Genomic DNA, 25,315 nt, shown 5'->3' on the forward strand with positions numbered 1-25,315 from the left:
AGATGTTGTGAAAGGTAGTTGGAACTTAATTCATCAATCATTACAAGACTACAATGAGGACAAATGTTTTTGGTCCCTAGTCCAATGCTGTTTGACCTATGGTCATGGCAAACAATGAGGGCCCCAATACATTTTGTGCCACATCATTTGGACAATGGCATAAACCTGCACTTTTTTCCTCAGTGATGCTATTCAACAGGAGACGTCTTCCATAAAAATTAATGTTATCAGATTTCTGACTCCAAGGCAAATAATTTCTATAGATGTTTCATTGAACATGTGTCATTTGTGTCAACAGTGTACTTGTTTGGGGTTTCAAAAGCACTACTTGATCAAATTATTTTCCAAAGGCCCTGTTTGATCAAGCTAGCACTTTTCATTTGATTTCAAAAAAAAAACATTGAAATACCACATCAACAGAATATATGACATGTGTATTGCTTTGATAATCCTTGAATCATGTATGTACATATTTACCCAGTTATTCCTTTTTCCAATGCAAAAATGTGGCCTTTTGTCAAAATTCTGTCAATGAATCTGTGCCTTTTCCCCAGTGGATTCAAAAGCACTCAAAATTCCATCTCACTTTGACTTGGGTAGGTGGTGTTTGCTTTGGTTTGCAAAGCATGAACACTCACCTTCTCATTATTTGAGGTCAAGCAATACTTGTTCATCTACTTTGTATTTGATGACCCAATAAGTCTTTCTTCAACAACTCATTCAAATACCACACCTGCACTTTATTTTCTGTGGACCTGGTTGTGACACAACTTCCCCTTTCTTCTCTTTGTTCTGACTTTAAAACATGTTTTTCCATTGTTTTTAGCTTTCCAGATATTTCTGCTTGTTCAAAACAAAACCTCTTGATATTGGTGCTAATTTTTTGTATCATTGGATCCAGGAGGGCCCCATCTAGCCAGACATACTGCATCAAGAATTGGGATGTCTCTGACATCCTTGAGATGTACTATCATTTTCCTACTAGTACTACCCCATTTGTACTTAATTAGAATATTGTTGACCATATAATGTGACCTCTCTTGTTGTAGAGATGGATCTTCAAGGAGCTTCTCTGATACATTCAAATAACCAATTTCCTGTTGGGAATCATACTGTGGACCTTTTTATACAACTTCAAATGTCTTGAGGTATTCTAGTATTCAATTTGGTATGCAACTTTTGTAAGGTAACTTCATTTCAGCATCCAGGCCAAAGGTTGTTGGTCTGAGGTGGAATTTGAACATAGCTGTCAGGGTGAGGTTATTTTTGGGCTGGCATTTCACCTTCTTAGACTATGTATCCTCAAGGCACTTGATGATTGACCTCTACACAAATATAAATCACAATTCTTACAAGACACAATGGAAAAACCCATCATGACTACAGGTTTTAGATGATCCAGCCGGGTGAAGAGACATGATCACATGTTCACAGTGGGCCGCACCAGCCACAGGGGCCCTAGTACAATTTAAATTAGAACTTTTACCCCAATCATAACAAATATCCATCCCTATTTAAGTTATGCCTCCCCCACGACACAGGCATGCTATTTTCCTCACCCGGTATGCTAGAAAAGGAAAAGAGTAAGCCACAATCCCTTCACTATCACAGGAAACAAGAGACAATTTTCCCGTGGGAAGACCGATTACACATAATGTAGTTTCTGAGCCATAATGTACAAATAACACAGATATAACACCAAAATAATACATTTTGGCTCATTAACTGAGTCAGATACAATTGGTTTTCCCGCGGGAAAATTGTCCCTTGTTTCCTGTGTATCACTACTCCTCATTTCATAATCATTCCTATTATTAGTCATTTATCTACTTATATTATTATCTTTCATGTCCAAAGCTATCATGCCACTAGCTCTTTTATATTGATTACTTTGTTTAGTTTCATAAGAACTTGTGTCAACACTAAATTCAGCCTGAACCATTCGTGTCTATCCTTTTCTCTTTATTACTATATTACTTGATCAAACCCAATAGGCCAGATTATATTTGATCATACCCACTATTTTCATTCATCCTTATCTTATTTGCTTGATATCTGATTGTGTAGTTTAGTGATCAATTATAGTGACTGAGGTGATAGGAGTCTCACCTCTATATTTGTCATGGGTTCCTCAGGAAATCTCTAGATAGGATTTGATGCTGTTCAGAGACTGGTGGTCCATGTTCTGCTGTTCTGGTGCTGTGTCCAGACTCCATATTCTTTCATTTGTCTAGCAAGGAGAGCAAGTGTTGGAGAGATGGAGATTCTGGAAGTGCTGCGCCTCAGACTTCTAATAATTTGTCTTCCTGGAGTGTTTGACCTCCTCTGGCAGGTCCTACCACTGTGGAATACTGTCTCTTACCTAGAGACCAGCAGACCATTTGAGTGTGGTTTGGGGGTAGTTGCAAAGGGGGAGACAAATTGTATGGGGACTAAAATTCCATCCTAAATTCACCACCTTTGGGGAAAGAACAAGCCTGAGAACATCAGACTTCTTATCCCCCGTTGGTGGGTTTTTTGAAATTTTGAAAAGAAAAGTTTAAATTCCTACTTGCAGGACTGCCAGTTTTCAGCTTGGGAGAATTTGGAAGAGGGTAGTTAAAGTGAAAATTTTCCTTTCTTCTTTTCTTCCAAATTCATGAACACATGGAGATGACATGTGTCTCTCCTTGTGACATCCTGGCTGTACCTGACATTCTGTTTGCTCTCCAGAATGGAATTCCATGTGCCTCTGTAATCCCTGGGAAAACAAACAATTTTGTTGTTATGGTGTGATGGTTTCATGTTTTGGTGAGGTTGATGATGATTAGTTCAATGGCTTTGTGATTGTCTTTGAATTTACCTGACACGTCTTGGCTGTCATCTGGTCAGCAGATCACAGAGGTAAGGTGACGGGGGATTGATCTGTTCCTCAATGAGGCCCAGGGTACCCAAATGGTTGATGAGTTTTGGTACCAACAGGTTGAACTTTGTACAGTACTATCTCACACATTTGTATTGCCAACTTTGGGGGGTGGAAACATATACCCAACTCACATGAGAGCCAGGCTGTCTACCTCTACAACCTTTCGAATGCTTTCCAATTGCTCATCTCTGGAGCACAGTGATAGAAACTTAGAAAACAATTGAATACACTTCTTGATTAAATTTTCTGGTTGCTGAGCTTACATTCAGACCATCAAGGATACAATCAAAGATCTTTTCACATGTTCAGTTAGAGCATCAGTGTTATAGCCTGCTTCAGGGGGCCATGCATTGGGGACAGAGAGAGGGATAGATTCCAGAGTACTATTTATGATTATTGTAGCATGAGGATAGTGTAATACAAATGGAGCATTGGTCTTGCATGAGGTTTAGGGTATCATATGTCACAAGTTGTGATCCCTCTGTGATCTCTGACGGGATCATTACCAGTCATGTTGTGGGCGCGTCCTTTTTCTAACAGGCGCGCCCAGGCGCAAAAAATCTTGATTGGACTGGTGCAGGCGCACCTTTTGCCCTCAAAAAGTATAAAAAAGGGAAAAATCTTCTACACCAGCAGAGGCCAGTATTACAGTGCCAGTAGTTGCCAATAAGAGAATTATAGACATTGATTGTAAGGTAGATTGCAAGAGATATTACAATGAAAGGAAGTTGACTGTGATTCTATACACATGAAACTCTTACAGTGACTTGCTTACATATGTCTTTTGGGCAAGACTTGGTCTGTAAAGTGACAACAGATCAGAGTGAGGTAGACTGTTGGACCAAAACCTTATTACCATGATGAAGCAACACTCCTCAAAGTCCTCTCCAGGCATTTCAGATGGAGATGGCTTGCAAAACTGACAAAAACCCGCAGACTAACTATGGGGTGCGCCCCTACATATTTTGAAGTTTTGGGGTGCTACCAGGCGCGACTTTTTTGCGCTTTTTGCACCACGCCCACAACATGAATTACCAGCAGCACTGGGCCTTCTAACAACCACAATACAAGTTGTTTCACAATCCCATGGGACAAAAACCAAGGCACCACGCCTTCTAAACAACCTGTATAGATACCACATTGTGTAAGATTGAACCATGACCCTGCAGATATGGACAGCCACATAGGCCTATTATATCAACCCAATGGGGCAAATTGTCCAAACCTTTCCAAAACCTGATCTCCAATTTGGACTACTTGAATTATCAATATGATGTGGCTGGCCTCAGTGGGCTGTATATGATATCCATGTTCATATTTGAGCCCTTGGATTTGCCAAATTTTTGCAAGCTTATAGGAAAGCAGGTATACACCTACTTTCCTGTCACTTGGCCTTTGTACGGTAAGCCAATTGAGTCCTATTTTAAAAGACCCAGTGCAGATTCAAGATGGGGGTGCAGCTAATAATTTACTAGCAAAGAGCAAATTTTTTGCGGAAAGAAGGAAATCTAAAAAGTGGTAAACAAGGGTATTACTGGTATAATTCATATGTAGTTGTTTGATTAGTAAGAATTAAGGTTGGCCAAGAGTTTTGGAGTATTTTTATGGTTATTCATAAGATGAGTCATGATTGTGATGCTGTGTATGAACAGAATCAAAGAAGAAAGTGAGCAAAACATGCATAAAAGTGTTCATGGGCATAAAACACATCAGTAGTTTTTCATCAATTACATATGTCAAATCTTGTCTTACCAGACTGAGTCAGGTATAAATTGACACAGAATAATATGTTTAGTCACATAAGCCCTGCAAATCAATAGTAATTGGAGTGTTGTGAAAAAGGTATAATGGATCAAAGACAAAATCAATGAAATTGAAATTTGCAAATTTGGCTTACATGTGCATATGTAAATTGTATTGTACATGTAACTTGTTTGAAAACCTTATTTCATCAATCTTTACAGCTCAATTACTCATTCATCACATATAATAAATACCTCATGTAATACCAAGGATTGATCAGAATCATGAGATCTACAAGATGAACCTTAGTAATCAAAAATTGGAGCACTTTGGAAAAATTCTGTAATCTTCAAAATGGTTTACAGCTCAGTTCACATCAATTTGGAAGCTTGATTCCTCATAAGAATAGATCAACAATAATAGGGTGGTTCAAGAGGGGCTTTTACAGCCTGTTTTAAAGTTTTATGTCTTGTTTGGAAGCCTTAAACTTTAAGTAAAATTTCAACTATATACAGTTCGGCAATCACCAAAACAGTCTTAAAATTTATAAATTGCCACCCCGTCATCCAAAAAAGGTCAGGGACAATGCGCAAAAAAATTGCTTCCACCTTTTGTTCTTTTTGTTGTTGTTTGTGGATTGTAATGTTTTTTGGTCAAACACAAAAGATTGGGAGTTGAAAGGTGAGGTGTGGAAGATGATGTCCTTCCGCTGATTTTATCATCAGCCACTTAAGCAGGACATTGAGTTTCATAAGCACCATCAAAACAAAAAAAAGGTGAAAACAAAGTGAAGTAGAAAAAAAAAGTTGGAAATGAAGTCCCTGAAATTACAGCTCCTTAATACACTGGAAATGTACAATCAATCTTTTTAAGGACCAAACAACCCTAAAGAGAGTCATTGTAAGATGGCGCCCACGTGGTTTGCTTTGCTTGACTTGAACAGCCTGAATCATAGTGGCTTATTTAAAGTTTATGCAATTATTCATAATATCAGAAAAGGATTTAAATGATTATTAAGATGTGTACAAGTGGTTTTTTGGAGGTTTTTGTCCAAAATGATTGGTTTTTGAGGATATTGACCTTTATTCAAAGATTGTAATTGAAGTTATATACTACAAGGTTGAGGATTTTGGATGTTTCCCTCTTCTCTTCATCATTTACAGAATTATCATTTTGTTCATCATTATGAAATGATTTTAATAGTACCTTATAAAGAGAAATCTACTTGAGTCATGTAGCTTTGTGACTTATAAAGCCTTTTGGGAATAATATAAAAAGGATATTGCGATTCATTCTCTTTGTTATCAGACTGGAGTAACACTAAAGGTGTTGAGAGATACTCAAAATCAGTTGCTTTTCATTTTAAAAACTTGTGCTTTTGGTCCCTTCAAAGAACAATATATATTGCACTTTGGTTCCTTATCGATCAACAAAGATCTTTCTGATTGATTTGTTTTAGGAGAACAGTATGTAGACATCTTCTGCTAGCTATTTTATTAGTAAATTATTCCCTCTTACTAAGAGGCAAATTGGTGGGCCATTTTGATTTCAAGGAGGATGGAAAGACTTAAAGGCTAAATGATTCGTGCTGACCCTTGCCATCTTTTCTTCTTGGTTTGAATCTGAATATCAGAGGTTCTTTTTTGACCTAAGAAATACAGTAATTCAAAGGCTCAGTCAGTCTCTAAAGGACAGATGCCACATTGACTCTTCATCACAACTGCTTAACATGAAATGCTGATGCTTGATCAGGATGGAAGACCAGTTGGATATACGAGGTAGATCTTTACGTTCCCTTATCTGGAAGTTGCAAGCGGCCATTTTTGCAACTGTCACAGTCTACAGAATCCCAAAATAGTTCTTCCAGATCTCAAAAGCTCGTGCATCAATTCCCAGATAGTAGCCAAGACCCAAGCTGTCGGTTTCACATTGCTAGTACACTTTTGGAAAGAGTAGACTTACAACTGACCATCGTGTCAAATTTTTGTACCTTGAGAGGCTCAGTGTTCCTGCTGTTGGGCCAAAGCGCGACATGTAGAACGTTGAGACTCGATTTGAGGGGCAAAGATCTGCAAAGATTCGTTGCCAGACTTTTTACTTGTAGTTGGAACGGGTTTTAACTTAAGGGAATCGGTACAGGCTAAGGGTAGATCTATAGAGCGGAAGGTCATGAAGGTTTTCACAATAAGCGGTTCTTCTAGATCAATCTTTGATCTTATGGTAATCAAGCTTTTGACGGTTTTCAAGAAGCTCTATTCCTATTTAGCTTCTTTACCTCCTAAAAGTTTCCCACCATTGTCAAACTATTATTCTTCGAATTTGTACTCATCCAGAATCTATTATCAACAAAAAACTTAGGCCCCGTTTGGGAGCGGTGATAAAGTGTACAGTACTGTAAAAGTGTACTACATTTTTGGGTCCGATAATGCAGTAAAGACAAAAAACCACTTGCAAAGTGTGGTACAATTATAATTCCTGTTTTTTGGCCATACTTGTTTGGCAGAATGACACCAACTTCATAACATCTCCATACTGCCGTATCCAAAATGTCCGACATATCAATCGATTCTTACTCAACTTTCAAAACCGATGATATTTTTGAATCTGATGAAGACCCAGAGCTAGACAACACAATCCAATCAGCCTACGAACAGCTTCTTGCAACGATGACTCCAAAGATTCCATGCCGCACTTCTTGTCTTGGTGGTGCCGCTTACTGTGAAGAGGTTCTCAATGGTAGTCCAGTACGATTCGCCGAAGTTTGCCGAATGGACAAAACAACGTTCATGCATGTGATGGACATTTTGGCGCCATACCTTGAGGATACTATTCACGTCTCAAAGCAAGAACAACTCATGATATTTTTATTCATAGTGGGAAATCACGCCTCGAATCGACTTGCTGCAGAACGCTTTCAGCATTCTGGCGAGACCATCAGCCGCTACTACAATCTTGTACTACTTGTGCTTGAACACGTCTCCCATCTACACATTGTTCAACCGGGTCCAGCTACACCTTGTCCACCTGAAATTTCTTCGGACAGCAAGAGGTTCCCATGGTTCAAGGACTGTCTTGGAGCGATTGATGGAACACACATCCCTGCTGTGGTACCATTGAAAGATCACGACCTCTACCGCAACCGGAAAGGGACTCTCAGTCAGAACGTCCTCACTGGATGCTCCTTCAACATGATCTTCAATTTTGTTCTTGCCGGTTTCAAAGGTTCGGCAGCAGACGGACGGGTGTTGGAAGTGGCCAGACAACAAGGGAGATTTCTAGTACCTCCAGGTAAGAGATACACTTCTTTGCATACTTTGTTTTAATTCTAATCTCAACGGTCATGGCAGGCCGTTACTACCTTGTAGATGCGGGTTACGCTAATGAGCCAGGATTTCTGGCTCCCTATTGCGGGGTTAGGTATCATCTGAAGGAATGGGCTCGGGGTAATGAAGGCCCACGAGATTACAAGGAATTGTTCAATTTGCGGCATGCCAGCTTACGAAATGTCATCGAGCAAATCTTTGGCGTCCTCAAGAAACGATTTGAGATTTTAACATCTATGCACTCTTTTCCGATTGATCGACAGGCTTCCTTGGTCATTGCCCTCTGTACGCTGCACAACTTGATAGTGAAGAAAGGGGGGGACGACTTGTACTGTGATGAATATGATGCCGAGCAAGTTAGATTAGCACAAAGATGGCCAAACCAACGGGCACATGCTTATGAGGTTGCCTCTGCACGCCTTCGAGCTCAAGCTATGGATGATAGAGATTGGATGGCCATGGAAATGTGGGAAGCATACATTAAGCACCCTCATTATCAAGGGTGAAGATTGGTAGTGTAATGCATAGAATCATTGTCTTTGCATAATTTGAGGATATGGATTGATAACGCATCTCAGCTCTCTTGATCAAGAATCACATTTGATACTTTCATTCGGAATTGTAATTCTTTTGTTGATTTGAAATCAAGATGCAACCCATCAATCGATGCTATTCCAACATAGAATCAATCAATCTCAGTTTGTATCTCGATTGATCGATCACACGTATTAAAATCTTTCATGGTGAAATATCAGACAAAATCAAAATGATATATATTATGCCTTACACAAAAAAGATCAATAGTTTCAAACAAACCAATAAAACTGAGACAAGGAAACAGGTTAAGTAATCGCTCTCATTCAAAATCTTCTTTCATTTTGACCATGACAAGTAATTATCGATTCCAGCCATGTTGTTTCTGATTTGTACTCTCTTTTGACACTTCTCAATTCAAGATGTGATCGATCGATCATTTGTGAGTTCTATCCGATCGATCATCTTTGAGTTCTATCCAATCAATCATTTTTGAGTTTTATCACATTCCTAATTGCTTTGTATGTATTTCACACTTCAAGACATGACTCATAATCAGATCGACATGAATATTTAAGAGAAATGAAGATGAAATAGTTTGAAACAAATAAAGGATACAAAGGCTGTTCACAAATGACTGAAAACGGTTCAAGCTTGTCCATTTGCAACCTCATCAGAAAGCCAAGCCCATTTCAACTCATCGGGTAATTCAATGAAGAAGGAGCAGTTCTCCTTGTTTCGAAATACTTTTGAGGCTTTGAGACGAGCAGACAAGTCTTTAAAATACACTTCAGCATCCTCAGCAAATATCTTCAATGCCTCGCGTTGCGAAGGAAGCTTGGTGTTCTTGAGAGAGATTGATTGTTGTTCTAAACGGGCCTGATCTTGAATCAGAGCTAGCTTGCGAGCATCGTGTTCCTCGAGAGTTTTTGCACGCAAAGTCTCGCGGGTGATTGATTGGGCCGCACTCATTTTCTGATGAGCCACAGCTTCATTCAAAGATGAGGCAAGTTTTGCTTTGCTGTTTGGCCTTACACGAGTTTGAACGCCGATTCTGGAAGACACAGGCTTGGAGCTGGCAGATGTTGAAGACGTGGTTGTAACAGAAGGGTCGTTTTGAGTAATCTCGGTCTCAGAAGGTGTGTCAACACTCATGTCGACGTGAGCTGAATTTCATTTCATCCGGTGAACAAGTCAGTTCCAGTAAGCTCACCCAAAGAAACAGGATTGTATACGCACTTTGAGTAAGCTCTTCCACAGAGGGTAGGTCTTGGTCAGGATCAGCCTCAGGATCGTCGTCCAATGCGAGCTCTTCGGCTGTCAACGAGGCCTCACCACGAGCTCGAGTGCTTGTCTGAGTGCCTCGAATACCTTCAGCTGCAGCATTTGTGTCTCCACAGAGCTTGTTCATCAAAGAGTAAAGGGGGAACGGCTTCTTCTCATAAACTGCCGCCCCTTTGTGGGACTGAGAAATTGATTTTAGTGGTCATAAGAATCCCTTTCATCTTATTCAAGACGTACCTTTGAGTAGTTTGCCCAGAAATCTGGATCAGCGATAAGCATTCCTGTAGCTTCATCCCAGCCAACACCGGATGTACCCCTCAATTGATGAACAATGCCATACTGCTTCTTCACCTGTAAGCTCAGACATGAATTGTAATGAGTGCCAGGAAAAGGAAGATTGATATAGATGAATGGACTGACTGCTTGAAAGTGATTCTTGAGCTGTTCCTTTGTCAGTTCAGTCTTGTAGGTCTCGTTGTACTGATCTGTTACTGCAGTCCATGCCTCAGGCTTGAAGCCCGAGTCCGACTTTTTGCCCGCAAGCTTTTGGAGGATCAAGCCATTGATGATGGTTCGAGATTTGGCATGCGTGAAGTTAGGAGGTGTCTTCCCTTGCTCAGTACTGGAGACCCTCGGCATCTTGATGGATTTGTTTGACTGAGATTGATCGGATAGGTAATTGAGTCAACAGAAGTGATGATTCGGATGAGGACAATGGTGTGATCAACAAGAGTGTACACAAGATGAAAAGGAAACAAGGATTGTATTCCATAGAGGAATAGTCATGAATCATGTGGAAAGCTTACCTAGAGCGTAGACAAGATGAAATGGACAGGATGAGGGAAACAAACCCTTCCCCAGTGTAGCTCTGCTTATATACAAAAGATAATAACAAACGGTAGGGCAACAACAAACACATCCAAATACGGATCTTATGATCTTATAATGGGGTGTTGATCTGATGGGATCTTACGCTCCATTGTTTATCTAATAGGATCTTATGATCCGTTGTTTATCTAGCAGGATCTTATCATCAACATTAGTTGAGAAGCACACAGTGTGGTGACTCCAACAGACAAGATGGGGGGTGGAAGAGCCGGTAAGAGAGGGCAAGCTAGGGCAATCAGAGGAAGTCCTAGGAAGGAGGGATGTGAGGGGTAAAAGCAAATTTGGCTAAGTCCCCTTTCACCGTGCGGATTTATTTTTCATAAAGAGCTTTTTGTCGATTACTGGATTACCACAGTATGGTGAGATTATTGTCCAAATCCTGTGGTACATTACCGTGGCAAATTAAGGTACCAAACATAGTACAACTGTACCACTGTGGTATTGATGCGATTACGCAAATACCGTGGTAAAATAACCGCTCCCAAACGGGGCCTTAGCTCTTATTCAATCTTTCTCTTATTTTTTATAAGCGCTTTTTTGTCACCCACCTCACCCACCCTTTATATTCTTTTATGTACAAGTTAGTTGTGTTTTGTAGCGTGCCGCCCCATCGGGTCTCCAGGTTTTTCATATGCTGCAATTCACGAGTCTGACCCTCCGGGGCCGTCTTGCGTTTTAGCTTATTTAACAAACCACCCTAGCCTCACGCTCCGATCTTCTCACAAGACCAAACCTATTCCCATCATGGCCAGTAAGTCGAGCATCGGCAGCTACAAGGCCGAAGAAAAAACTTTGCGATGCAATAGCTTAACAATTCTTTTCAAGGTACGCGGAGACTCTGGGTATGTATACACTGCAAGCATGACATCTGTCATTGATATCGCGCAGTTGCTGAAAAATTGATTACGACAAGACCACAGTGGCGCAATGAGAGAAACATTGCGCGTGAAATGCAAAAGATAAAACGAGAAGCGCACAAAAAGGGAACTCAAAAAAAGAGATTACTGATAACATATTGAAGAAAAAGACGTATGCAAGGTACTCGGAATACAAGAAAGGTAGAATGAGACGCTAACAAGATGAAACTAAAAATGAAAATAATGCTAGAAAAACAAGTAATCAACACCCCCAAACCTCCTTCCACCTCATCCCTAATCCTCACGAGTCAATTTTGTCTTCGCCCTCTTGGTATTCTGACCAGACACCTCCGTTAGTGGTCGTTTCGCTCTCCGTGAGACTTGAGAGTTGAAAGGTTGACCATAACGAAGGGATTCAGTCGGACGAGGTGACAAGATCTTCTTGAGTAGGCTCGCATCAACAGGTGGTGTGGGTCTTTCAACCGAGGGTCCAGCTATGGCCGGCGATTGAGAAGTAGGTTTTGGCCGACTTATGCCCTCGGTTAGCTCCTCCTGATTGTTGTCCGGTGTTTCATCCCAAGACGAATATCCGGCATCCGCTTTCCCATCCCCAGTCTCAGCGCCTGCACCATCCTCATGTTCGCTGAGGTTCTCATCCGGGTGATGAAAGTCTCGAAATTCATAGTCGGAAGGTAATGAATGTTGAGATGAATTTTCAACATGAGCGTCTTCCAGCTGAGAATCTCGAGAGTCCTCCAGTCTATCCGATTCTTCAAACAAGTCTGGATTGTCGTGTCCCGAAAGACAAGGAGAACCGGCCCTAGTTTGAGGGGGCGATAATGACCGGCGTCGGTTTGGTGTTCGGAATCCACTTGGAAGGAGTCCTCGAGGTTCACCATTCACCAAACTGCCATTGACGCGAGCAAGATCATGAGGCGCATCCTTGATCTGCTTCTGACCACCGTAGACGCCTTCGTAAAACCGATTACAAGGATTCGGGATTCCAAAAGCCCAATCAAGGTTTTCGGGAACACCAGTCCGGTCGTCTCTAATGTTCCAGGTTGAAGATCTTCGGGGGAGATGCCAGTAAGGATCCTCAATTACTTCATCACCAGACCATATGTACCACTCCGTGCAACATGTTGGTAATGGACGAGCAACATCGGGTGCGGCGTTTGCGGATGGTGAATGTAGATATTCTACCAGAGACAACAGAAAGAGACAGTAAAGATGAAGTTAGTATATGCAACAAAGTAGTCAACAGCTTCGAAGAAAGTTACTCACGTTTGAGGATGGGATGGTTCCTCATTGGTGCAATCGTAAAGGTTTTACGACTTGGACACACAGGTGGGAGCTCTTCGGAATCGCTGAGATCCGCTACATCTTCAACTGGAGGAAGGTTCTTGAGGAAAGCAGTGATAGATGGAGGGGCCATGTCGATTTTGCGAGGGATGAAGAGAGTTTAAAGGTGATGGGAGAATGATCTATGATGATCGTACAAGGAAGATGGAGAAGAATGTAAAGAGGAGAATAGGCTGAGGAAGTGAAGGATGAAGAGCGAGATATAAATGTTAATAAATGTTAATTGTTTATCAAAAAAAGTTATAATGGTATTGCTAAGTTTTGATAATGAGGGTTTGTAGATGGATAGTGATGGTTGAAGGAGGAAAGAAGGAGGAACAGCTCAGAAGCGGAGGACTTTTTATAGGATTTCCAGTGGGATTCGGAACAACTGAGTCTTGATTTGCATCACGCCCTCTGCTCAGCTGTTGTTCCTTGCCACATATGTGAGCCCATTCCTCGACCTTGAAGTTGAAGCAGTGTACCTCACCAAGGCAATTTGCAGGCCCCCAAAAATCACGTTCTGACAAAGATCAATGCTGAACCTGGTCATATGTGGGCCTGAATTTTTGGTACCTCGGTTTGTTTTCTGTGCAAAGAATCATAGTAACTCAAGGGCTCAGTCATCCTTCAAACTGTACTCTCCACAACGGATCTTCATCACAACCGCTTCCCATCAAACTCTGATTCTTTTGAGGAAAGCAGGTCCACATATTTACGCTTGGTTGTGTTGCATGCGACCTTCATAATGTCAGGTTCACTGAGATTGTTCACCCACTCCCTGAACAATTCTTCGTGACCTCTTCACTCTTCATTTTTGAAATGATTTACCTACGATCGCCAAACAAGACATTCAAATTTTCAGGGCAATCTGCGTACCCCAACAGGTTCAGCGGTCCTAATTTTCGGCCAAAGCGCGACATCAGGACCATTGAGATGGAGTTCGGCCAAGCAAATCATCCATTGTCATGGGCACTTGAAAAAACGCGTCGTCTGGAGATTTGCTACCATCTGGTGACGGCATTCATGCATACTGCCAGCTAGTAAGTAGGCTCATGAAATTAGTGAGACTGCAATCAAGCAGGAAAGAATTGTGGAATGCTTGATGTTTATTCCTACCGCTCTAAAGGGCATGCTAATGAATGTGTAATGCGGACTTCTGTTGCTTGTTTGTGTCATAATCACAGCCAACCTCGGTAATGATCTGGCAAGTGACTGTAATTGTTGAGATTTTTTCAGCAAAGGCTCTGCGTTTTTATGCTCACAAATTACAATGATAGCAATGCTATCCTACCTGCCTGAGTAATTTGCCTCCGCACCGAGGAACAAGGTGAGCAACAACAGCTGTATAGTAAATTGGATTATAAGCCGCGATATGGAAGTTCCACCTAGTCATACTTTTACTATTCACCGTGTCAAGGAAGAAACATATGATCTAGAAATGACTGTTTAACTTTCAGTGTAAGATCCCCAAAACCTCCATAATACAGCCTCAGTATTTGAAGAATTGTTTATTCTCTCAAAATTGTCTTTCCATGCAATGGGCTCCTACAATACATCTGAGATGTTTGCTCGCTCACAAAATGCACATCAAGAGTCACAAGTTTCAAAAATTCTTCTTTAAATCAAGACATACAAGGATAAATCAAGTCCATAGAGATCAAGTTAATGTTAAAATGGACAAATTAGGCCCTGCGCGGTTTTTGGAGAAATTAAAAAATCTTCCAAACATTTTGATTCAAACAAAAAACAAACTGTATCTCTCAAATCAAAAGCATTTCATTCTGTCTAGTACCTGCCCAAATTTTTTAAAAGTCAATTCATACAATGCCACTCTTGAGATTGGAATGATATTTTTACATTGTGCAAGAAGATCCAATCTCCTCCAAGATGCACTATTTTATACCAATATCTATAAGTCATTAAGCCCATTCTTGAAAGGCTGTAAATTCATTGGAATCAAGCTTAGCTGAAGGTAAAGGTCTTTTGGAAGTATAAAATAGTTCAATGATTCCATGCAGCTTGCCAGCCTAAAATCATACGGATTTACATGCCAACAGATGCCAACTCTTTGATTAGATCCAAAGAACCAGTCAGATACCTACATACTAGGCCCACTACTCTTTGCATTCTGGTGACTATGTCTCTGAGGTGAGTACATATATGGGTTCAGCTGACATAATGGTATTCAATGCCTTGCAAAGAGTCACACAACAATTAATTTTGTGAGCAAAGCGTAAACACACATTGGTTGGACAAGCTTCTGAGAAGGCTTGTAGCTGTAGTCCCAAGGGACTGGAATATGTAACTACAATGCAAATTGCTCTCCTTGATGAGTTTCCATAAACACATTTTGAACACAATTGTGAATACTTTGAAAGATAACCTTGAGAAATATGGGCAAATTGATCACAGCAAACAAAAAAATCCAAATCCAGCACAAAGGAAAACTAACTCCACTCTATTGCCATACCTGATAATCATGTTGGCAATGTTTTTGTAGACTACCTTTGCTTGTGCTTTTCATTCAATCCTTCCCTTTGTGCTCATGGCTCATGAGCAAGACTTGGAGTCATGACTAACCCTTCATGCAAGGCACATTCTCAGATTCAAAGTTCAAGACCAGACCAAATAATTATCATATATTTGTATACATACCTTTTGTATGATGCCTGCATCGTCATTCATCAAAGTTTGAGAAACCTGATGCCACCTCTGAAACCAAGAAAGAAGTTGACAAGTGCCTCCAAGAAACAATACAAATGAAAGAAGTGATCTGAAGAGGTGCTACAGAATTTACATAAATTAAGGGTCTTTCGATTGAATGGGACCCGAGTGGTTCTACAGTTTTGGACTTAGTCACAGCACTTTAATGTAGTTCCTTGATTCAACCTCCCCTGTTTACCATTCCACAAACCAATCACCAATCAACTTCTCAAGCCCATCCAGAACCATCATCAACAAATAACGAAACATCATCGATTCATCAACATCACATACTCAGCCAAGTGCTCACCATGTCATCATCATCATCTTCAACTGCTATCAAAGCACCGATTGCAGAAAACCAAGAGTTCTTAGAAGTCAAAAGTGTAAGTTCTCCTCAATCGCTCTCTCTTTCTCTCTTTATAAGTTTGACTAATGGTAATCACACTTTTTTCGTTTGGACAGGTCTCATTGGAATGGAAGCTTTCAAATTTAAAACACATCTTCGATACCTCGAAAGGTGAAACGAAATCAAAATGTGTCAAATCCGTTTTCTTTGGTGATGGGAAATGGCAGGTGTTCTTTTACCCGTTAGTAAACTTTCATCATCATCTTAAAAAACAATCTCATTGAAAACTCTCGTTTCAAATCACGCAGAAATTCTGGACATGATCAGTATTGTTCGCTTTATTTATCTTGTCAACCTACTCATGAAGAAATCGAAAAAGGTACTACTCAAAATCCTTCACCCATTACCTCTAGTCAGTTTCTTTTATTACTTGATCACTTTTGTATACAACTCATCGTCTAGAAGCTGATTGTATCTATATACTCTTTTCAAACTACAGTCAATCATGTACAGCAAAAAGTTCTTGATCCTGCACAGGTACCATGGCATCGTGAAGGTTTATTCAAATTCACCTTCGAAGTTGAGTTTCGGTTTTTCTTCCTCTTTTCTTCTTTCCTCTTTGCCTATCCTTAAATTGATGTTCATTTGTGGGATTCAGATCAAAAGCTTAGACCGACGCACGACTTACAAGACCATGGAAGCCAATGATCATGCCTTCAGTCACGAGGCAAGAAACTGGGGATGGGCTCAGTACTGGAGAAGAAATGATGCTTATTACTCTAATCCTTCGGTAGGTTCTGTTTCTTTTCTTTACCGTCTATTTGATGATCTCGTAATGGACCCGCGAACTGACCATCCCTCACTACACAGGCTAAATATAACGATGCTTTCTTGGTCTGTTGCACCATCGTTTACTCGTCAGTCTCTTCTCTGAACTCTTTTCTTGTCAATTTCGCAAAGCTTACAGTACCTCTCTCACTCTCTCTCTTCTCATCCAGTCCGAGTCCACCGGCCCAAGTTCCGACAGCGCAGGCGCAAAAACGATCGATCCCAGTAGACTTACACCTAGCCTATTCATCACTTTTCAATGATCCAATTTATTCTGATGTTTGCTTTCATATCATTCGACCTTCAAAACCAAAAGAACAATCAGTCCGAAAACTTTATGCAGCCAAAAAGATATTAATAAGAAGATCTGAATACTTTTCTACTATGTTCGAATCAGGCTTCGCCGAATCTTCTAATAAATTATCTAATGATCTTGAAAGATCTATAGATGAAAAGGACCGAGAAACAGAGCAAGATGAATTAATGGAAGAAGATTCGGATGATGAAACATCTGGTTCGGATGAAGATATAGAGGAAGATGAGGATATCAACACTTCATCCGTGGCGTTTGATGAAGATGATGTTGAAGAAGACGATCCATCCTCTGTCACCCTCGATTCGAACGACACCCAGTCTGTGGTAGTTCCACCTGTAGACCCACCCGCAGATGAAGCTGGCGCGACCAAAAGCGCTCTTACGTCTTCATCTTTGACAAAGGTCAAAAAGGCTGTTGAAAACCGACATCCTCCACGTACAGTGATAGAAGTCACAGATGCAGCTTTTACAACCTTCAAAGCTCTCCTATTCTTTCTCTACACCGAGTTAGTATCATCCTTTCTTCCTTTTTGCCTACCTCTTACTGATTCCTCTTCGTCCCTCCAGCTCGATCACTTTTGCTCCTTTGACATCCACATATCACAGTTTGAGAGACGCAGCGGAAGCCAATGGACAAGTCTTTGAATATCCTTCTCGTAAGGAATTTGTTAAAGCCTCGGTTGTCTCTAGTAATATCAATGGACTCATCGGACAACGCGAAGTGATCTGTAGTGCTAAAGCCATCTATCGGTATGTGTAACTGCTTGATTCCTCTTGGAACTGCTTGCTAATGTTGTATGTTGTTTCATGAATATTGTAGGTTGGCAGACAAATTGAATTTAGTAGATTTAAAAAGTAGAGCGTATGAACATATCACAAGATCACTAACAGTCCAAAAGTTAGTAATTTTTTACTCTCTCTCTCTCACTCAAAGAATCAAAATATCAAAATATCAATCAAACTAACTTGTTTTGATATCTCATACAGTATCCCAATGGAAGTGTTTTCAGCTTTTACAACAGCTTATGAAGAAATCAAAAAAGTGGAAGTAGATTATATGCTATCACATTGGAATGAATTAAGAGATTCAGATTCATTAAAGAAAGTTTTAAAATTAATGCCATCTTATAGTGAGATTTGGTCAAATTTATTATGTCATTTAGAATTCAATAACAAAAAATCTTTAAATGATAAAAATAATGGGTTTGGGAATGGGAATGGTGGAATTGGTGGTAGTAATGAAGGTTGTGGAATTGCTGTGGCTGATGTTGAAGGTAGTGGGAGTGGTGGAAATAGATCAATTGATGCTGCTTAAAAGAGTTGAGATAAAATTGTTTCTTTCTTTCATTTTCTTTCTCCGGACTTGTGAATCTTCTTGTTGAACTTGTTTTTGTATCAGTATTCAAAAAACTCTATACTTCCTTTTTGTGTGTGTGTATGTTTGTAAAAAGATCGTGTATTCCTTTGAAGCCTATTCAACCAATAGTATCCTTTATTTGTGTGTGTATGTGTTGTGTATAGGTAAATCGTTTTCCTTTTGTGTTCTATTGTGGATAATCCATTTTGTTAGTTCTTTGTGTCCTTGAGGAAGGCTTGCTTGATGATACACAGTGGAAGGTTGTTCATTGCTCTGATATTCTACGAGTTTCATTTTCTCAATCAGAAGCCTAAGCGGAAGCTTATGCCTTCAATGTACTTGCTTAAATCAACCAGTGAATATGATTCCCTGTTCAAGCATCTGAAACAAATCCTCTGTCACACGGGATTGACGTTCTACTCCAAGAACCATTGTGACTTCGTCAAGCTTTACAAACCCATTGCTCGGATCCAGACTGAATTTGAAATGTGCCTCATGATTTACATAACGCATCTTTGGTTGACCTTGCAAATGTTCATTTGTTGCTTCACCTTTTATCTTTAATTCAAGGAATCCATCTGGTGAAGATTGAAAAAATCGAGCTAAAAGTTGTGATTTAAAACAGAGTATCAGGTTTTTTGCACGCAGGTTATGGCTGGGAATGGTTTGTTTGAAAAGTTTCCCAGAAAAGATGATTTCAATTTTCAGTCACTATTGTTACTTACCATTTAAAAGCTTTTCATCTAACCCTTCCATTTCATCTCGGAAACGTATAAGAGCATCTAAAGATATATCAAATTGACACCAAATACATGAAATACAACAATGAGCGAACCAATTTAAAGCCACCAAAATCAAGTGATTGGAGTTCATTGGTTTGTTAAAGTGAATAAAGGTTTACGCTTCGCCTTACCATATTGTGATAATCTTTTTGGTCTTTCTCCTACGATAATTTGAAAGACTTGAAATTTCCTTTTCAATGGTCTAAATGGATTAGAACGAGAAGTGATCTCATAATCTCCTAATGATCTATAAAAACCTAGAGCAAAATTCCAAGCATGACCTTCTTGATTTGCTGGAAAGAAAAGCAGGACTAGGTTAATTAGTCTTCGATTTATGATTTTTTTAATAGATCTTTTTTTGTATCAAGACTTACTAGGTTGGTATGTTCTTAAACAGTCTATTGTGGATCCAGAAGGAAAATAAAATGTTGCAAGTGAAGTTGATGCTAATAGAACAAGAGAACTTATTGTGAGGGAAATGATGTTCTTCAACTTATGCATCATCATGACGGGTGATCGATATTGATGATGAAATGTGCGAAAGAATTGACCAGTTGGAAGGATTAAACATTTAGGTGTTTTATGGGTAGAAAATGGACCAGACAAAAGAGATGCTTGGGTGGATCTATCGTAACATTTCTTGAAATACTAGACGCTGAGCAGTGAGGTGCTTCTTCACTGACACCACTTCTGTGCTCTGTTTTGGTCTATCAAAATAGTCAAACTTCATCTGACATGTAAAGACTTTTTTGTAGGGTATTCCATTATACCGGATTATACCTCTGACTTAAAATTCACAAGATCAACTGTTTGACTTGAATCTTAATTCCCTCTCGGATTGAAACTTGAGATCTTTTTTTGTTAAGCTGGGATGATTTTTTATGTTTCAATGCTCCCCACTTTACAGGTCTAATAAAATAGTTAAATGATACTTGTTTGGCAAATAAAGGATCTGTTGGAAAGTGGCTTTTTATAATGACTTGCATTTACATAACAAAAAAAGTAGGGAGTTTCAGAGGAAGCATCAACTGTTTGACATGGTTCCCTCTACTTAATCAAAACCTGAAAACCTTGTGGTTACATTCGACTTTCATTCTTACTTTTTGATGCTGGTGTATCAAAATAGTCCATGAAGATTTGTCTGTGATGTTGAAAGACCTCATTATCTGCATAATTGCCACAGCGGCCAAGAGATTGATTGGAACCTCCGCTGAAGATACCCAAATTTTGGCTGAAGAAGCAACAGTACACTTCTGCCTTGCAAGCTTGTGTAGGGCACGGAGCTTCAAGCTAACTACCGAGCTTGCGAGGTCAAAAGCGCCCTGCGTAAGTTTTTGGACTTGTGTCAAGTCAGGCCAAACCTATACTGGATCAGAGGACATTCAGAATTCAAGCTGTGGCTGATCCACCATGGCCATGAGTCTGCCAACAAAGCAACGTGTTTTCAGTCTCGTTTCTATCTGTAGGACACTCAAATTGCAAATCGCAAGTCATCGTGCAGTGCAGAGATTTGCCATTTGGATGCCATCCAGTAGCCACCAAAAAGATTTTCATAGAAGACTGTCCCGCCTCGCTTACCCCAAGGGCTCTATGTAAGGCCCCGTTCTATTTGAAATACCCTTTCAACCAATCCGCATTACTTTTCTTCTTGAATCTTGGCTCATGAGACTTAGGACCGGATGACCTAGTAATCTCCCCCTCTTTTTGTTGTTGATTTGGTTGCACTTTCAAATTGAATTATCAAGGAATTTGAGATGAGTATATGGTTTGAAAGAGCTGATTACTCAAATGCATCTATCAAGTGCCAGGGCCTAGTTGTTGAAGTTGTTTTTTCGCCTTTGATCTAGACCGTTTCCAGTCAAAGCATGGCTAAATTCCAGACGAGCTAATATGAAGCAGGCGCTTGGGCTTGTCCCTCCAAGTCCAACGGGATGTGAAAAGCTACAAATAATTGTTTTCGTCCTTTCGTACGAAGAGGTATTCTTGATGACGGATCACAATCAATCATGAAGGCGAGCTATTGGTGACTACTAGTATTCACTCATCCTTTCAAGACTCATCCTGAGTCATCTTGGGGTTACGATTCAAACCACTTCAGCATCAACCATCTATATATTGTGGGCTCAGCACCAACTTTCACAATGCCAAGCTGCGCTTATTAAAAGAGCGCCTGCGGTTTACTACAGAGATTAGCACAGGCTTCCAAACTATTGCTGACCCATGTAGGACAGATGTCACGCACGGGCCAGTCGTTAATCCTATTCCCATCCAAAGGTGCTTCTCTTTCAGGGGCTACGCAATTTAAATGTGTGTCAGTCAACAGCAGTCAACTTTTGGGCGGAAGGCATTTCGATATATCATCATATCTGAGCTGAGGTGCAGCTTACCGCGCAAGGGTTTTGGATGAGTTCATCAACTCAAGTGCATTGTGAATAACTCAGCTGACTACGTACGCCATGAATGTATTCCATGCTGAAGAACTTTCCCAATGTGACGGTGACCTCGACACGGTATGACACACGTTGCATGTAGGGGAGACTACTCATGAGCTAAGCCTATAATGTGGCTCGTCGGGCAAAGACCAGTCCGAGATCATCTCCAACCACGACTTTGTAAAGGGCTTGCAGATTTTAAAGATAACCTCTTGTCGGGTGACGAACGTCCGAAGTCATTTTCTTTGATCACATCGGATAAGCTAAGCTACCTCTGGAATACTTGGCGACGCCCATTAATTACTACTTCTCGGAATACTTGATTCGGAGTATTTCTTGTTCAGTTTGCCCTAGCTAGCGAATGCTTACCCATGAGAAGCCGGGCTTGTAGTTTCCGTTCCGATCACTCTTCTGAGGTTCTAGATGGTAAGGCACACGTCACACACAGTTAGCCTAAAAGGATATCAATTGCAAGCTTGACCTATGCTATGACGTTCTGCTTCGCAGGTGATTGTCTCCCGTGACTGCTTTATCGTGGGATCAGGCTGAAGAAGGAACGTCGGTGGCCGTCGCACAACACAGTGACCTACAGATGCAGTAGCTGTAAAATACTTCCCTTTCATTCTCAGTTTCTTGATACCTTTCCATATCATGAAGATTAGCGGAGTACGATTACGATACGACTACAGAACCAGCCAAGTCTTTGACCCTACCCTTCATCATCTATCAACGCGAGCTACCGATACCGGGAATATCATGTGACGTAACCTCAGAGAGCAAAGGCTTGTAGACCCTTTCGCTCACCCAGCAAGAAGAATCTTGACGTACTTTTACCAAGCTCAAAATACTTCAAAAACAATCTTCAAGAACGACAAATTTGATGGTTTGAGTTTAGAGAAAAATTGTAAATAAGGGAACCAGTGCGGACGTGAATCTTCTATGGGATCTTTAAGCCAACCAACGAAGAAAAGCGCTTGTTGACTTGAAATTCCTTTGGTTTCATCTTCTAATTCCTCATGATCGTCAGATCCTACGTCTCCCTAGCATCACTCGCCGCGGCGAGTCGCTAACTAGCCATCACCAAAAACTTGATTTCACTCGTGGTTTACATACCTGTGACCAGAGCTTAGGGGGTGATAACGCATGGTTCGTGAGTTGATTGCCATAGGTCCAATCTTTTAGACTCAAATCGTGACCACCATTGTGCTATTCGATGTCTCGATCGCATTACTCGTGATCATTGTTTTGTCTCTTTGTGAGCGCTGCCGGGGCTTTGTATAATCGCCGTTAATCGACCTCATAACCTCCTCCGCCTTAGTATCTTCGGCATTTGACTTCACGCCACGGACGTTCACCACCCATACAAAGTGACAGGCTTATTGAAACATTTCATTGTAGTGGTCCGGCTTCAGAGATCCGGTCTCCTTCCATCAATAGTGATCTTACGTCCTCAATTCAACGTCTTGGTTCATTTTGAAGTATGATGCAACAAATTCTCTCACTCATCTTCCCGCTCGCCAGCCCGATTGACTCCAACAAGTTCGAGTTTCATCTCGGCGACTTGCCTGATTCCGAAGGGCTGAACACGAATGAGCATGTAGGTGATTGTATCGTCTCAAGAAATTGTGTATCCTATTTCATACTCCTCGGCCGAGCCAGGAGCTGCAGAAGGCCCTAGAAGCAAGATATACTCCAATCATATTTTATATTGGCAGACTTGCGCTTCCGTAAATCCTTACTTTTTTGAACAAGAGCGCTATCTAACTATGCGTAAGATATGCAGCTTGTGGTGGTGGACCTTCCTTTATTCCTCCACTATATGACACTCACTTTGAGTGAGTCAGCAGAACTGATGAGTAGCATCTTCAATTGCGCATGCTTCAAGCTTCAATGTATATGTTCTGAAAATTTCACAAGCCAATTCGGTTCTTAAATGTTTCACCTGCTTCTTCACCTCCTATATTCCTCATAAACATTATATCACTCTTGCATTTCTGTGTGGCTTCTTCTTCTTGTTAATGACACAGCTGACAATCATTCTATTTTACCCTGCATTGGGGCTTTCTAATATCATAAATGACTGCTCTTGACTTCAAAGAGTTCGTCTTCGGCCATCGCGTCATTAAATGAAACCCCACCATCACCAACCAATGTGTTTTTGGCCAACTTCCCAAAGTCTTGGAATGAATTTGATCTAGCCCAGCTTTTCATCGGAATCCCGATTTTGACCGTAGGTTGACATGTTTGATGATTGGATTCTCAACCAGTAATGATAAGTTGACGGTTGATCTCTTTGTTGCGTCTTACATCTAGGTTCATGTCATCCGGGATAAACTTGGGCCATGCCCCGGTCCGGGGGTGAGCCGTGGAGTTGGATTCGTCAAGTGAGGATGTTCTGAGCTGGATCCCGCACCGACGTGAATCTTTAATAACATCTTTGCACCAGTGTTCTTCACAACCATCATGCAGTGACCCTTGTTCGTTACCTTGACCGGAAAATTTGGCTGGATGGGGATGCACCGTTGAAGATACGACTTGCCAAAGCCACCGCGCCACAATCGTCGTCAGTATATCTTATGAGATAGATGTGCAAGTAATCGCTTCCCTCGAGATTCGATTTGACGTTCGTCTTTTTGCCTTTGAATGTCTGCGGGTTCAATCGATGAAGGAAGAAAAGGCTTGACTTGGAATCGGCACCTTTGAAACCAATGACTGAGAACCGTGGACATGGAAGTCAATACCCATCCATAAATTTGCTCAAAGAACTTACCCTGGCAGCCGCAGCCGTCGAGGTCCCCATCAAGACTTCACCTACTTTTATGATGCCACGACCTTTACCTCACCCTCCCGCTCATCCATACGGTCCGGTCAATATACCTCTTCCTTTCCAGAACCCCAAAGCGTGGACATGGCCGGTTTATCAACTGAACGAAGTACCCTCTATCAAGCATCATCCCATACCTTCTACGTTTCAAACGGAACACAACGTGAACACGTCCTTTTCGATATCGCCATCAGTGCTCGATACCGCAAATGATTTTATCACCTCGGCCAAGACGCATTCTACGGACTCTGAGAGCTTAGATACTTCATCTTCCATGGAGCAAAAGCAGCAGTTCAATCCAGCAAACGAGTTTGAAAGCATGTTTCCCGCCCTGAACCTCAGCGGTCTGCCTCCTTATAACCTCTTTGACCCATTTCGAACCGATGTCACATCACACGAGATTCACAGTCCACCTATCAAACAGCCCGCAAGTTTGCCTTCCAATCTACTTGGAGCCCAGTTCAGAAAGTTTGATCCATTTAGTAGCCCACCGAGTCGATACTTCACAGGTTCACCTCCCAGCCCATTTGCACTCGAACACAGCCCAACTAACTCCGATCACGACCCACCAAACCAATCTAAGCTCAACTTTTGTGTATATGGTCATGTTGGAGGTCCAGCGATAGATCCAAAGACAGGTAAAATCATCATCCCGCGTCGTTTTCAAGCTCTCTATCCTGGCGCCAAGAAATCCTTAAGCTACCCAATCTGAGATATGCTTTCTGATTTTTAGGATGAACATCACCTACCTTTCTCTTCCATCTCGAATCTGTCTTTTTAGCCTTCATCTTGTTGCATCTACATTGGCAAAGTGAATAGCTCTTATACGTTCCTCTCTCTGTATTTC

The 25,315-nt window shown here is 40.9% G+C and overlaps 4 protein-coding genes across 4 annotated transcripts; 2 read left to right on the forward strand and 2 right to left on the reverse strand.

Moving 5' to 3' along the window:
* Nucleotides 1-11,828: 11,828 nt before the first annotated feature.
* On the reverse strand, nucleotides 11,829-12,969 carry MELLADRAFT_109226 (uncharacterized protein; the record flags this gene model as incomplete). The annotated part of the gene is made up of 2 exons (XM_007413263.1): nucleotides 11,829-12,316; nucleotides 12,819-12,969. The coding sequence occupies 2 exons, from the start codon at nucleotides 12,967-12,969 to the stop codon at nucleotides 11,829-11,831; spliced, it is 639 nt and encodes a 212-aa protein (XP_007413325.1).
* A 2,923-nt stretch (nucleotides 12,970-15,892) lies between these two features.
* Nucleotides 15,893-18,648, forward strand: MELLADRAFT_117308 (uncharacterized protein; the record flags this gene model as incomplete). Its single annotated transcript, XM_007413144.1, has 10 exons — nucleotides 15,893-15,967; nucleotides 16,047-16,171; nucleotides 16,239-16,342; nucleotides 16,430-16,509; nucleotides 16,589-16,720; nucleotides 16,801-16,847; nucleotides 16,929-17,579; nucleotides 17,641-17,823; nucleotides 17,894-17,971; nucleotides 18,061-18,648. The coding sequence occupies 10 exons, from the start codon at nucleotides 15,893-15,895 to the stop codon at nucleotides 18,386-18,388; spliced, it is 1,803 nt and encodes a 600-aa protein (XP_007413206.1).
* A 130-nt stretch (nucleotides 18,649-18,778) lies between these two features.
* On the reverse strand, nucleotides 18,779-19,719 carry MELLADRAFT_65539 (uncharacterized protein; the record flags this gene model as incomplete). The annotated part of the gene is made up of 4 exons (XM_007413262.1): nucleotides 18,779-19,032; nucleotides 19,156-19,212; nucleotides 19,344-19,505; nucleotides 19,587-19,719. The coding sequence occupies 4 exons, from the start codon at nucleotides 19,717-19,719 to the stop codon at nucleotides 18,779-18,781; spliced, it is 606 nt and encodes a 201-aa protein (XP_007413324.1).
* A 3,744-nt stretch (nucleotides 19,720-23,463) lies between these two features.
* On the forward strand, nucleotides 23,464-25,180 carry MELLADRAFT_90132 (uncharacterized protein; the record flags this gene model as incomplete). The annotated part of the gene is made up of 6 exons (XM_007413145.1): nucleotides 23,464-23,479; nucleotides 23,562-23,640; nucleotides 23,745-23,874; nucleotides 23,958-24,028; nucleotides 24,091-24,207; nucleotides 24,313-25,180. The coding sequence occupies 6 exons, from the start codon at nucleotides 23,464-23,466 to the stop codon at nucleotides 25,178-25,180; spliced, it is 1,281 nt and encodes a 426-aa protein (XP_007413207.1).
* Nucleotides 25,181-25,315: the final 135 nt, after the last annotated feature.

This window comes from Melampsora larici-populina (genome assembly GCF_000204055.1).
Source record: "Melampsora larici-populina 98AG31 unplaced genomic scaffold MELLAscaffold_35, whole genome shotgun sequence".
Taxonomy (NCBI): domain Eukaryota; kingdom Fungi; phylum Basidiomycota; class Pucciniomycetes; order Pucciniales; family Melampsoraceae; genus Melampsora; species Melampsora laricis-populina.